The 15,985-nt window shown below is 42.1% G+C and overlaps 1 protein-coding gene across 1 annotated transcript in view; it reads left to right on the plus strand.

Moving 5' to 3' along the window:
- LOC111968891 (lysophospholipid acyltransferase 2) overlaps window positions 1-15,985 on the plus strand; it is an 82,540-nt gene that overhangs the window by 38,615 nt on the left and 27,940 nt on the right. Inside the window, exon 2 of the mRNA XM_023994836.3 lies at window positions 12,203-12,348. Coding sequence (XP_023850604.1) covers window positions 12,203-12,348 — 146 coding nt within the window. The remainder of the gene's footprint in view (window positions 1-12,202; window positions 12,349-15,985) is intronic.

Genomic DNA, 15,985 nt, shown 5'->3' on the forward strand with positions numbered 1-15,985 from the left:
TGATGGCAGTGGGTGGTGGAGGGCTGGCAGCGGGAGGAGAGCAGAGAGCTGTCAGCTCTCCTCTGGACACCTGGCTCTCCTCCTGTCTCTCGCTCCTATCTCCCCATTAGCTCTGAACCAAGCATCATGTCAGGACACTATGTCCGGCAGCTAAGAGCCTGTCCTCATTTGTATGCAGTCATTGCTCAGCAGCTTTGTAATAGTATGATTGTATTGGTTTTATTATGATTAGAGGGTAGTGTAATCTAATATAGGTCACTTAAGTCAACTACTGCCTTTGGAGAGCAGTCTGCACCTTTGACCTGTAGTGAGAGGAATCGATGCAGAGGAGTGGTCAGGAGTGGTGTTTATGCTAGCTTGCAATATGGTGGTGTGGTACACAGTGATGTAGTGATAAACTATGATCACCGGTCCCTGTGAAAAAAGTCAAGCCTACTTTCATTGCAGTTTTTTTTTTTTTTTAGCAAAAGGTGGATATATTGTCATACAAAAAAATGAGGGAGGGGGCTAACCTGTTTACCCTCCAGTACACCACTGTTTGTGCAGCGCAATGTTTATTGGTAATGACTTGAAAATGTGACTGTTTCTTGGCTTGATGGAGTGTTCGATCACTGTTCCTATGACAACACACACGCGTCAGTAGTGAAGTGCAGTCTGTTCAGCAGGTACCACTTGTAAAAGGACGTCATTCAATCCACCGATCAATAACTACTTTCTGCTTATTAACGATGAAACAGCGCTCCATAGCAACAAGCTGCTCAGTAGAGGAAGGAAATGGAGGAGAACATGGATTGTAGAAGATCAGGGGAACACACAGGCTAACAGTCTCAACACTATAGCCACAACTCAGATCACCTTTTGAGACAAAAATGTGATGTTTTCTGACAACACCAGTGTGTGTGGTTAAACAAGCAATGAATGTCACCAAAATGTGAAGTTTAGGCTAATATCAGGGATTCTTTGGAATTAGTGTCTTAATTTAGGCTATCCCATGTAAGTCTAGATAGGATGAGATTTGTAGTGCTTTTTCTCTCACTGTTGTGTGGTCTCCATCTCTGCAATTTTCTGGACCGTGCTGATTGCTGGGTTGCTATTTTTGCCACTGCGGGGCACAGATTAGTCAATGATAAATGTAAGCATGTTATGTCGCCAGCCACCATTACCCACTCCACGAAGAGAACAGCTTATAGTAATCAAAGTGTGAAATTACATCTAAAACCGTCAGTCAGGTAAACACTTTTTGAAGTTGGCTGTCATGGGAAGCCATTGCTACTCTATTTACTTTTGATTTGTTGTTACTTATGAGCAGGCATTGAGTGGGGATTGAGGATAGCCTGCATCAAGTATTGGTTTCATTTTGTGAAATCGTTAATTAGCGAACACTCGTCTTCTATGTAGGTCATACATAAAGCATAACGGTTGTTTTTACATACAGTGCCGTTAAAGTATTTGCCACCTTTCAGATTTGTATTGAAGTTATGCAACACCCAGTGCCCCTGTGTGAAAAAGTAATTGCCCCGTTACACTCAATAACTGGTCGTGCCACTTTTAGCTGCAATGACTCCAACCAAAAGCTTCCTGTAGTTGTTGATCAGTCTCTCACGTCGCCGTGGAGGAATTTTGGCCCACTATTGCATGCAGAACTGCTATAACTCAGCGACATTTGTGGGTTTTCAAGCATGAACTGCTAATTTCAAGTCCTGCCACATCTCAATTAGGTCTGGACTTTGAATAGGCCATTCAAAAACTAACATTTGTTTCATTTGAGCCATTTTCATGTAGACTTGATCACACTACCACCACCATGTTTGACCATTGGTATGAGGTTCGTACTGTGGACTGCAGTGTTTTCGCCAGGTATAATGTGACACGTCATCCAAAAAGTTATACTTTTGACTCATCTGTCCATAGAACAGTCTTCCAAGAGTCTTGATGATCATCCATGTGCTTTTTGGAAAACTAGTCAACTTTTTATTATTATAGCAACAGTCAGCACACATGCAACTTCTGTTTTTTTAAAAATGTTTTAACTGTTATGAGCTGTAACTGTCAAATGGCAGTTACAGCTAAAACCATAGGCAAGGCAACATTATCTACATGCTAAAAGCTTTTGCCTAACTTGTGGAAAATACCTAACAAAATGTAAGCCAGTTTGACACATTATGACAAGTTATCATACACTATTTACTATACACAAAAGTATGTGGACACCACTTCAAATGAGTGGATTCTGCTATTTTAGCCACACCCGTTGCTGACAGGTGTATAAAATCAAGCACACAGACATGCAAACTCCATATACACTGTGGCACCGTCATAGGATGCCACCTTTCCAACAGTTCACCAAAGTTTGATAAAAATCACAAGTCAAATCACAATTGAAATATTTGTTTAAAAATAAAGCCTACATATTTTTGGGCCATATCGCCCAGCCCTACCTCCCCCCTATCCTTACATCCCTCCCCTCCACCCTATCCATGCATCCCTCATTTTGCCTTATAAGCTTACATTCACTATCTCAAATTAATTCATTATCAACTCGTTAGCCCCTGGGAGCATTCATTCCCTAAACAATGATACTCATGACAATAGAAGTGGGAAGAACACAAGATGCCAGAGTCACCATTTTTTTTTCTCTTCCTACTGTTTGGGTGTGAAGAGAAACAAAAGGACCTCTGTGTACTGTAAATACCTCCTGATATGATACACTGTAAATACCTCCTGATATGATACACAGGCTTTCTGCTAAGAGTGATTAGCGCCAGTAGCCGCCAACTGTCGCTACATCTGCAAGCCAGACAGAAGCTCACTCTAGATTTTGCCGGTTTCCAGATTTTCATACTGTTTCTGTACCATACCGGGGTATACGGTATTATCGGAAGTGCACACAAGGGGTGCTATTTAAAAAAATATATATAAATATATATACACATACATACATTGAGTGTACAAAACATTAGGAACACCTTGCTTTTTGCCCTCCGAAGCGACTCAATTCGTTGGCATTGATTCTATAAGGTGTCGAAAGCACGCCACAAGGATGCTGGCCTATGTTGACTCCAATGCTTCCCACAATTGTGTCAAGTTGGCTGGATATCCTTGGGGTGGTGGTCCATTCTTGAAAAACACGGGAAACTGTTGAAACGGGAAACGGGAAACCCAGCAGTGTTGCTGTTCTACCATACCCCGTTCAAAGGCACTTAAATCTTTTGTCTTGCCCGTTCACCCTCTGCATGGCACACATACACAATCCATGTCTCAAGGCTTAACTTCTCTGGGATATGTGGGACGGTAGCGTCCCACCTCGCCGACAGTCAGTGAAATTGCAGGGCACCAAATTCAAAACAACAAATCTCATAATTAAAATTCTTCAAACATACAAGTATTATAGACCATTTTAAAGATAAACTTCTTGTTAATCCAGCCAGTGTCTGATTTCAAAAAGGCTTTACGGCGAAAGCACACCTTTCGATTATGTTAACCTTTCTAGGACACACGTTCCGCTAGCGGAACCCCCCCCCCCCCCCCCCCCCCACAACATTCCGCTGAAAAGGCAGCGCGGGAAATTCAAAAATATTTCTTAGCAATATTTAACTTTCACACGTCAACAAGTCCAATACAGCAAATGAAAGATGAAGATCTTGTTAATCTACCCATCGTGTCCGATTTAAAAAATAAAAAAAACGTTTTACAGCGAAAACACATCATATATTTACAGTGGGGCAAAAAAGTATTTAGTCAGCCACCAATTGTGCAAGTTCTCCCACTTAAAAAGATGAGAGAGGCCTGTAATTTTCATCATAGGTACACTTCAACTATGACAGACAAAATGAGAAAAATAATCCAGAAAATCACATTGTAGGATTTTTTTATGAATTTATTAGCAAATTATGGTGGAAAATAAGTATTTGGTCAATAACAAAACTTTATCTCAATACTTTGTTATATACCCTTTGTTGGCAATGAGAGGTCAAACGTTTTCTGTAAGTCTTCAGAAGGTTTTCACACACAATCTTCAGGATGTTGTTATCATATATATCCAATAACTTTCCAACCGGAGCATACGTTTTTGTCTACAGAGTAATGGTACACATGGCCATATCATGACTAGCGCGCATGACCAGGAACTAGCATTCTGCCAGACCACTGACTCAAATAGCTGGCATCCGGCCCCACATCACACTAGAGGCTTCATTCTACTGACTGTTGACATCTAGTGGAAGGCGTAGGAAGTGCGAACAGATCCATATCTTACTGGGAATTGAATAGGCGATGACTTTAACATCAACCAGCCTCAGAATTTCCACTTCCTGTTTGGAAGTTTGCCTGCCTTGAGTTCTGTTATACTCACAGACATAATTCAAACAGTTTTAGAAACTTCAGAGTGTCTTCTATCCAATAGTAATAATAATATGCATATATTAGGCGACTGGCTGGCCTGCCGCGCCGGCCACGGRGTCTGGRGGGGGGGGGGGGGACTGGCTGGCCCGGCCGGCCACGGAGTCTAGGGGGGAGAATGGTTCCGTATTTCACTGAAAGAATAAACGTTTTGTTTTCGAAATGATAGTTTCCGGATTCAACCATATTAATGACCAAAGGCTCGTATTTGTGTGTGTTATAAATAAGTCTATGATTTAATGTTTGATAGAGCAGTCTGACTGAACAACGGTAGGCAGCAGCAGGCTCGTAAGCATTCATTCAAACAGCACTTTCGTGCGTTTTGCCAGGAGCTCTTCACTGTGCTTCAAGCATTGAGCTGTTTATGACTTCAAACCTATCAACTCCCGAGATTAGGCTGGTGTAACCGATGTGAAATGGCTAGCTAGTTAGCGTTGTGCGCGCTAATAGCGTTTCAAACGTCACTCGCTCTGAGACTTGGAGTAGTTGTTCCCCTTGCTCTGCATGGGTAACACTGCTTCGAGGGTGGCTGTTGTCGATGTGTTCCTGGTTCGAGCCCAGGTAGGAGCGAGGAGAGGGACGGAAGCTATACTGTTACACTGGCAATACTAAAGTGCCTATAAGAACATCCAATAGTCAAAGGTATATGGAATACAAATGGTATAGAGAGAGAGTCCTATAAATACTATATTAACTACAACCTAAACCTCTTACCTTGGAATATTGAAGTCTCATGTTTAAAGGAACCACCAGCTTTCTCATGTTCTGAGTAAGGAACTTAAACGTTAGCTTTTTTACATGGCACATATTGCACTTTTACTTTCTTTTCCATCACTTTGTTTTTGCATTATTTAAACCAAATTGAACATGTTTCATTATTTATTTGAGGCTAAATTGATTTTATTGATGTATTATATTAATTTCAAATAAGTGTTCATTCAGTATTGTTGTAATTGTCATTATTACAAATAAATAAATAAACGGCCGACGTAATCGGTATCGGCTTTTTTTGGTCCTCCAATAATCGGTATCGGCGTTGAAAAATCATAATCGGTCGTCCTGTACTCTGTATCACTTCCAGTCGATTTTTCTCTCCGTCTTGCAGAATTCCTCCTGAGCTCTGTGCACACTGAAGCGCAGTACTTAGAGGGGGGAACAAACAATCAAATGTAGTGGCTCAGGCTCCTGGGAGCAGGTGGTGATGGGAAAGTGCAGACCTGAGCTGAAGTCAATCTGAAAAGCCTTCCAAATGTAATTTGGTCCTTGCCTTCCAAATGGAGGCGTGTGTTAATCTGCTCCCGTAATGAACGAGATTCACTATGGGACCACTGGAGGGTGAGAGGAACCAATGGATGAGGCAAAGATAAACGCATACACACACAATCCCCACCCACCACATTAGCTTAAATAGCTTAGTCTGAGTCCTAGTGGATTTTTCTCTGAGTGATTGTACTCTACTATAGCAGCCCTTTTGGTATACTCTACTCTGTGGTAGGGAGGGAGAATGGCACAGTGAAATACCATTAGGAATAGAAAGGGTGTGGTACTCACAATAGAACTAGTATTTGTCATTGTAGATTGGATGTGTGACTAGGGCTATTATGGTTACCATATTACCGCCACACCGACGGTCATAATGGCAGTCAAATTCCACGTGCACATTTAGTCACGGTAATTAGGCTTTTCCAAGTTCTGATGCTGCTGATGGTCATTAGTAGCCTACCATACATGCTAACTGCCTGGTACTCAGCACTCTATTGTCCCTCTAATCACTCTGACGTCAATGCAAATGTATTCACAAATCTAATCAAACAACATTTCTATAGGGTATGCAATTGCGTGAGAAATCAGTGATGGCCTCTATTAAAAAGATGATCCCATCGGCTTTCTATAGGCTAGGCCTACTATATTTATTTATCAACTTTGCTAATATTAAGCACATTGCTTATCTGTTTTCAACAGGAGTATAGCCTACCTGGCTGGCATGAAAAATAACCACAGGAAAAGCATCCTCCTATTTAAGTGCGTAGATGACATGTATTTTTCCCGCTGCCACTGTATCGAGATGGGTGTATGATAATTGTAAATGTGAAGACCAGATTAAATCAAGAATAGTCCGATGGGTGACAATATTAGCCTATAACTTGAGTGATGCCCAGCTAAGGCGAGACACACGTGATTTTTCAAATCATAGTCAACACCTCATGTAGCCTAGCCCATAGGCCTATATGTTTTGATGAAGTTTGTATCACAACTAAAGTGGCCAAATAACGTCTTAAAATTAAGCACATTAATCTGCTTTACAACGGGTGTAGAGCCTAACTGGCGTACATAAACAGCACGTGAGTTTATATTTTCACAATAATTTTTACATTAAATACACCTTTTTATTACATGTATAATCGCATTTGCGGTCACTTGAATGGTGTCTTCCCACTAATGTGCTTATAATGTGAAGAAATAGCCTAAAAGTTTAGCAACATTTTAAGCTAAACGTTCTGATCTGTTGCGTCAGCCGCATTGAGTAAAAAAAGGTTATTTGATGCTAGTGGTGGTATTAATTTGGGATCTATCTCATCCCACAACTGTCCCAGACTGTGTGGGATATTTATTTCTCACACAATGGAATAGGTCAACTTTTGTACTATGGTGGATAGTAGATTGACATAGGCTAGTGCTTTTGCTGTTCGTTAGGCCTACTCTTCCAATATCTACAATATGCGCCTCGGAATTGGATAAGGACGCGCACAGTTGCGTCCCAGATGAGAGACCCGGTCAGATGATGGAGAGCTATTTGAGTGAGAGGTGCTTTGGATCAAGCAGCCGGGAGAAGGGATGAATATAATTATTATAATTCCCAAGGGCACAACGGCCACTGGCTGCAACAGGCATGGATTTCTTTAGGGCGTATTACGGCCACACAAGGGATGACACCTGGAAATTCGAGGCATTATCAAGTGCTTTTCAAATTGTTAATGACTGATTTTAACTGTGTACAGCCTGCGCAAAAAACAAAACTCATGCGATTCTTTTTCAAGTCCTCATTAGAGTTGCATGATGCAGCCTTAGAATGTATTAAAAATCTAAACATATAGCTCAACATTTGTATCACAACTAAAGTTACATGAATAACTCTAAATTAAGCCAAAAGGAGTACCTGTTTCTTTTGTTAACTGCTCAACACAGAATATCCGCATGTGTGCACTCAAGTGTTTGGAGATTTTGTTCCGCTATGTTCAATTGTATTCTTCATACTATAAAATAATCCCATGGAATTCTAAGCAAATCTTTTCTGCTAAATGAGCTAGTGTAGCCCACAGCAATATGGCATAGCCAGATCAGGGCCTAACATAAGGACAACTCAGCGTATGCTATTCTGTTCTTCTGAAATAGACTACATTTCCTTCAAATCATGTTTCTTTAGACCTGTCTACAAATTGATTTATTGTGAAGGTGTAGGCTATATTTCATGGATTTATTAGACTTTTTAAAAGGTAGATGTTCCAAAGGTCTGCATCAGTAGCTTGTAGGCTGTGTGTGGAAGCCAGGAGATGCTTAATCTGTTTACGTTAACTAAGGTCAATTACCGTGAGACCGGCAGTTATTTGCTTGACAATCATCGGCTGCCAACATGTCATGACTGCCACAGCCTTGGGTGTGACCACAGTTACTGTGCACACTGTTACTGTCTCCAGGGTGCCATGATGCACGGCAAGGCAAAGGTGATAGACTGGGTGGAACCGATAGTTGACGTCCTACTGTTGACTTTAGCAACACGCCGGCTTCTGAAATAATTGTGCCTACTACAATTGACAAGATGGGCTATACTGTGTGTGTGTGACAAAGCGTCACCAGTCTTAAGTTGAGTTGATCATTGATGTTGGTAGCTTTTATGTCAGGCTTTGTTAACATAGAATAAACAGGAGGAAACCAAACAGTTTCCACAAAGAACCAAAAATGTGTCCTCTATGCCTGCTTTATCCAACATCAAAGAGCTTGGGTTCTATCAACAGTGTATTCGCCTGTGTAGTAGTGCCAGCTGAACAGTGTATTCTCCTGTGTAGTATGAACAGTGTATTCTCCTGTATGTAAGTAGTGCCAGCTGAACAGTATTCTCCTGTTAGTAGTCCAGCTGAACAGTGTATTCTCCTGTGTAGTAGTGCCAGCTGAACAGTGTATTCTCCTGTGTAGTATGAACAGTGTATTCTCCTGTGTCGTAGTGCCAGACTGAACAGTGTATTCTCCTGTGTTAGTGCCAGCTGAACAGTGTATTCTCCTGTGTAGTATGCAGCGAACAGTGTATTTCCTGTCTAGTATGAACAGTGTATTCTCCTGTGTAGTATAACAGTGTATTCTCCTGTGTCGTAGTGCCAGCTGAACAGTGTATTCTCCTGTGTAGTAGTGCCAGCTGAACAGTGTATTCTCCTGTGTAGTATGAACAGTGTATTCTCCTGTGTCGTAGTGCCAGCTGAACAGTGTATTCTCCTGTGTAGTAGTGCCAGCTGCCACAGTGTATTCTCCTGTGTAGTAGTGCCAGCTGCCACAGTGTATTCTCCTGTGTAGTAGTGCCAGCTGCCACAGTGCTGTAATACTGTGTCTCTTTCCAGAATCGACAAAGGCACTGCTCTCTTCCAGTTAAAAAATATGATTTATTTAGGATGGTAAATCAAATAAAAGTTAATTGGTCACATACACAGTTTAGCAGATGTTATAGCGGGCGCAGCGAAATGCTTATGTTACTAGCTTCTAACAATGCATTAAAATGTCAAACAAATAATTAAAGTCAAAATAAAAACAAGGAATCAAGGATGAATCCGATTTTAATACCTGTAACCGTTTATCAAAATGGAATCTATACATATGTACACTGGAAGAATTTACACGTCTACTCAGTGCAGCTGTCTGTCTCCACTACTTTCATTTTGGGGGCACTGTGCAACAAAACAATTATCCAATAAACTCAATGGTAACGATATTTTGCCGCAACGCACTTCTTTTCACTGCTCAAACACAGGCTGATAATTGTTAACAAACCAATCATAATGCTAGAAATGTTTCAATGTAGCTAATTAAATTAATCATGCGCGGGGCACAACTGGACAACAATCCCTTTTCACGCCAACGTTCCCTCAGAACTGTTTATTTTTTTATTTTTTTGAGCCAAGTAATGGCATTCGATAGCAAGCTAGCTAGCAAGAACAACAATGAAATGCACAGGAATTCAACAAAAAACGATCAACCAGAAGAAGATGATGATGACAATGTCGGAGATGCTGCTACTGATCCACCACCTCAAAGAAATATCTATGTGTTTCAAGAGGGGTTGCTTTTGCGACTTCTAGTGCCTAAGGTGGAGCACATCCAGCATCCCAACGTACTGTCCAACGTGTGGAGTAAAAGCAGCAGGAAGACTCATTTGGGTCTTGCAACCTAAAACACGAGTCGTTGCTAAAACATAACTTAAGCCAAAAGCACATCAAATGCCAGGACAAGTGCATCGGAGCTGGAGCAACATCAATATTTATATCACCAGGCAGCCAAATTTGACAGGCAACAGGTGGCAGGCAGCCCAAGCCGGTCAACAGGCAGAGCTAACTGAGCTAGAGATGAAATGTAACACCGCTTACTGCATTGTCAAAGAGAAGATGGCTTTTACCAAATTCAGGACCATGTTACTCACCCAGAAAAAGAATGGTTTACAAATCAACCCTAACTATATTATTGACACCATCCCGGACACTATCCGGGAAGAGGGTTAGTGCTATCTGGGCTTTTTGGGATGTTCCTACCCCTAAACCCTTACCCTAAAAGCGAGTTGATTTGTTAGCGAGATCAAATAAATTGTTGAGAGGAGACTAAACATTTATTTCATTAGCCAAGTATCAGTTCATAGTCCAAGTTGCCTTACATAGTGAATAATAATAATCTGTTAGCTGAATGCAGTAATGGATAACTGTTTGCAGTTCTACTATTAAATACAATAAAGGTTGTTTTTAATCACCTACCGTATATATGTTTGCTGTTGCACTTTTCAATACAATCAGTGTTCTGTTTTTTATGTTACATTTCTTTGTACAAAACTAGTTACCTATGTAAACGTGGCAAGTGTCTTCACTGACATTTTCAACCTCTCCCTGACCCAGTCTGTAATACCTACATGTTTCGAGCAGACCACCACAGACCACCATTCAAGCAGACCACCCAAGAACGCCAATGTAACCTGTCTAACTATCTGTAGCCATGAAAGGCTGTTGGCTCACATGAACACCATCAACCCAGACACCCTGGACCCGCTCCAATTTGCATACCGCCCCAACAGATCCACAGATGACGCAATCTCTGTTGCACTCCACACCGAATCCTTACGTGAGACTGCTGTTCATTGACTACAGCTCATAGTGCCCTGCAAGCTCATCACTAAGCTAAGGACACGGAGAATGAACACCTGCAACTGGATCCTGGACTTTCTGACGGGCTGCCCCCAGGTGGTGAGGGTAGGTAACACATCCGCCACGCTGACCTTTGAACACGGGGCCCCCTCAGGGGTGCGTGCTTAGTCCCCTCCTGTACTCCCTGTTCACCCACAACTGCATGGCCTCTTCCCCCTCAGGAGCCTGAAAATATTTGTCATGGGCCCTCCGATCCTCAAATTTATTCAGCTGCACCATTGAGAGCGTCTTGACTGGCTGCATCACCGCGCTTGGTATGGCAACTGCTTGGGATGCGACTGCAAGGCACTACAGAAGGTAGTGCGTACGGGGCCGAGCTCCCTGCCATCCAGGACCTCTATACCAAGCGGTGTCAGAGGAAGGCCCCAAAAAGTGTTAGACTACAGCCACCCAAGTCATAGACTGTCACCTCTGCTACCTCATGACAAGCGGTACCGGAGCGCCAAGTCTGGGCCCAAAAGGCTTCTTAACAGCTTCTACCCCAAAGCCATAAGACTGCTGAACAGTTGATCAAATGGCCCTCAGACTTTTCATTGCCCCCCCCCTTTTTATTTATTTTATTTGCTCTGACTCTCTTGCACTGGCTCACTCACTTGACTCTACTCACACACTCACACATACTACACTGACATTCCAACACACAGATACACACTACATACGCTCACACACACAAAACACATGCATATTGATGCTTCACACCCTTCACATACGCTGCTGCTGCCCTGTATCTATGCTGATTGCCTAGTTACCCCTACCTACATGTACATATTATCTCAACTACCTTGTACCTCTGCACATTGACTCGGTACCGGTACTCCTTGTATCGGGGCGGCAGGTAGCCTAGTGGTTAGAGCGTTGGGCCAGTAACGAAAGGTTGCTGGATCGAATCCCCGAGCACACGAGGTAAACATCTGTCGTTCTGCCCCTGGCCAAGGCAGTTAACCTACTGTTCCCCAGTAGGCCGTCATTGTAAATATGAATTTGTTCTTAACGGACTTGCCTAGTTAAAATAAATATATCCTCGTTAGTTATTTAATTAAGGTAACACCTGATGAGAATTAAGAATGATAGGACAGTCATTTGCAGTAATAAATAAACAGTTCATTCTGGTGCTCAAAAGTATGTCAGGAATAAAGTACTTAAATATTCTGTAGGAAACTAAGTGTTTAGTGGTTCAATGTCTGTATGACATGGGACAGCAGTGGTGTCGGTTTTAGGATGGTGTGTGTGTGCGTGCGTGCAACATCCTGGTACACGGCTAGTGATGGTTTTTACAGTCTGACCTGGTAATAGAAGCAGTTTTTGTTGTACAAAACTCACTAAAGTTTTGATTATTTCCTTGTCTCCTCTCCCAGGTGAACTTTGTGGTGTGTCAGCTGTTTGCCCTGTTGACAGCCTTCTGGTTCCGTCTGTATCTCCACCCCAGTAAGACCAGTCCCTTCATCAGACATGTGGTGGCCACGCTACTGGGCTTCTACCTGGCTCTCTTCTGCTTCGGCTGGTGAGTGCTATTCCTGTCACATCTTTTCACCTCTTCCGGAAATTCTTTCTCTTGTCCCTGGTTCCCTCCGTCTCTCCCTTCCTCACCCGTTCCTGCTTCTCGCACTCTTCCCTCTCTCCTTCACGCCTTTCTTCCCCTGTCTCTCTGAGCCTCCCCCTCACCCCTGTCGTCAATCCGTCTCTCCCTCCCTCCACCCATCTCTCCTGCCGCCCTCCCTCCATCCTTTACGGGCCAAGGCAAACTGGTCGATGCAGAGGCAATTGATATCCAATTAGGAAGCCGTTGGGCCCGTTATAAACAACCTTCCGTCCCTTGGCAGTAGGCCCCTTAGCATTTTCCCGTACACACCGAGAGAGAACCCTAAGTGTGTGTGAAACGCTAACTGCGTCATTCCTCCATGGCATGTTTGATCATGTGCTGCCACCATCGGTACATGATATTGATGGTAAGGTGATTCTGTTGTGGTCAGATCAAATTTTGTGTTGCTTTTAGTGTAATTAATGTCTTGTTAGTCATCTGTGAAACACACCTTCACGCTTTTAGAATGTAGAGGACAGTAGTACCATAAACTGCATTCATTCCTATCACTTTAGTTTGACAATCACTGACAAGCCATTTCCTTTTTGGTTTTATATATATTTATATTTTTTTCAATAAACAAAAACATACTTTGACAAAAACAACTAACATTTACATTTCAACAAACATGAATGACATCCCACCTGCTCAGACCCACATGTTCCCACGGTCTCCACACCCAATGTTGTTTCCAATGCTAAGACTCTGCCCCCATATGACTTCACATTGTGTTGTTTCTGTCTGTAGCCAGATTTATTCCTATATTTAAATAATAAAGTATTAGACTTTTCCATTCTCTTAACATTGGAGTGTCATTTGACCTCTAGTATTTAAGTAATAGCTTCTTCAATATAAGTGACGAAAATAAATATTGTCCAACCCATTGGGTATCTCACTGCACCCTCGTATGCCATGTCTTGAGATATGCAGATAGACGGATTAGAAGTAAACAGACATTGTAAAACTTCTGACAGCCAGCATTCTAACTCTGCCCATAGCTTCCAGACTTTATAGCACTCCCAGAAGGCATGAACTGACTTACTTTATAACTCCTTCTCTTCCCACGGTCCTGCTACCACTCAATTCTGCCTGACATATTGACTCTGAATGACGCACGCACACTTACTCCATTCCTCTACTGTACTTCAGACTCTGAGGACACACAACGCCCTAGGGGACTTACCAAGAACTTGCCACATTATACTATTTGGATCTTTGTACATCACCACCATCATACTGCTGTGTACTGTAGATATACAGTCCGAGTCAAAAGTTTGGACACACCTAGTCAGTCCAGGGTTTTTCTTTATTTTTACTATTTTCTACCCTTGTAGAATAATAGTGAAGACTCAACTATGAAATAACACATTTGGAATCATGAAGGGTTAAACAAATCAATATATTTGAGATTCTTCAAATAGCCACCATTTGCATTGATGACAGCTTTGCACACTCTTGGCATTCTCTCAACGAACTTCATGAGGTAATCACCTGGAATGCATTTCAATTAACAGGTGTGCCTTGTTAAAAGTTAATTTGTGGAATTTCTTTCCTTAATAGTAGGGGTGTATACAGAAGATAGCCCTATTTGGTAAAACACCAAGTCCATATTATGGCAAGAACAGCTCAAATAAGCGAAGAGGAACGACAGTCCATCATTCCTTTAATACATGGTCAGTCAATGCGGAAAATGTCAAGAACTTTGAAAGTTTCTTCAAGTGCAGTCGCAAAAACCATAAAGCTCTGATGAAACTGGCTCTCATGAGGACCACCACAGGAAAGGAAGACCCAGAGTTACCTCTGCTGCAGAGCATAAGTTCATCAGTTACCAGCCAAAAATTGCAGTCCAAAGAAATGCTTCAAGTAACAGACACATCTCAACATCAACTGTTCAGAGGAGACTGCGTGAATCAGGCCTTCATGGTCGAATTGCTGCAAAGAAACCACTACTAAAGGACACCAATAATAAGAAGAGACTTGCTTGAACCAAGAAACATGAGCAATGTACATTAGACCGGTGGAAATCTGTCTTTTTGGTCTGATGAGTCCAAAATGTTGATGTTTGGGTCCAACTACGTTTCTTTGAGATGCAGACTACTGTAAGTGAATGGATGATCTCCCCATGTGTAGTTCCCACCGTGAAGCATGGAGGAGGGAGGTGTGATGGTGGGGGGGGATGCTTTGCTGGTGACACTGATTTATTTAGAATTCAAGGCACACTTAACCAGCATGGCTACCACAGCATACTGTTGGAAAAGCATTCCAGGTGAAGCTAGTTGAGAGAATGTCAAGAGTGGTGGCTACTTTGAAGAATCTGAAATGTAAAATATATTTTGATTCAACACTTTCTTGTGGTCACTACATGATTCCGTATGTGTTATTTCATAGTTTTGATGTCTTCACTGTTAATATACAATGTACTTGAATGAGTAGGTGTCAACTTTTGACTGGTACTGTATTTGGATCGTTGTCACCGTCATACTGTGTACAGTAGATATAAACTCAGCGAAAAAATAAACATCCTCTCACTGTCAACTGCGTTTATTTTCAGCAAACTTAACGTGTAAATATTTGTATGAACATAAGATTCAACATCTGAGACATAAACTGAATAAACGATACCGATAACCGTTAACTGTTAAGCATTCTAGTACAGTTAAGTAGTTAACACACATGGACGCAGTGGTTTAAGGCACTGCATCTCAGTTCAAGAGGCGACATTACAGTCCCTGGTTCGAATCCAGGCTGTATCACATCTGGCCGTGATTGGGAGTCCCATAGGGCTGCGCACAATTGGCTCAGTGTCGTCCGAGTTTGGCCGGGGTAGGCCGTCATTGTAAATAAGAATTTGTTCTTAACTGACTTGCCTAGTTAAATAAAAGTTACACACAGACCAAAAATATTTGTTTGGGGCATTCACATATGTCCCCATTACCAGGAAAACATAATCAAAACCAATTTCTTTCACTTACTTGCTGTGCTGTTTCATTCTCAACCAGGATTTCATCACACATGTCAAGCAGTGAAGTTTCAGCTGTCCGTGGCCTCTCTTCGTCGGTGCGCACTGTCACTGTGTCCGTTTCCATCTTGTCCAGCTGTGTCTGTAACATTTCACTTAAACCCTGTTTCTTGTCTGCATCGAAGTAGAGGTCCTTGTACATAGCATCGAGCATGGTGGCGACACAGTAAAGAGAATGCATCCGACTCGCTTTGTTGAGCAGGCGTTTTAATGCCATGACAGAGGGTATCACGTCTGCTGCAGGCGCAGTTGATGAGCTTATTTCTCCAGTCAGATGTTTGAATGGAGCTAGCTAGTGTGTTCATGTTCTCAAATGGCATCAGCGGTATGACAACCAGCACATTCATGAACATGCAATACGACTTCAGTATGAAATCCTCGTTCACCCACTGTGCTGTCAGACTCAGCATGCGCATGGGGCTGATATTGCTGGTCCAAATATATCAGCCGTGAAGCTAATAGCAGTAACATAGTATTTACATTTAATTATTTTTATTTTTTTTAGCAGTGACGCTATTACTGTAACTCCAGTAGGGCAAC

This window comes from Salvelinus sp. IW2-2015, linkage group LG9 (assembly GCF_002910315.2).
Source record: "Salvelinus sp. IW2-2015 linkage group LG9, ASM291031v2, whole genome shotgun sequence".
NCBI lineage: Eukaryota > Metazoa > Chordata > Actinopteri > Salmoniformes > Salmonidae > Salvelinus > Salvelinus sp. IW2-2015.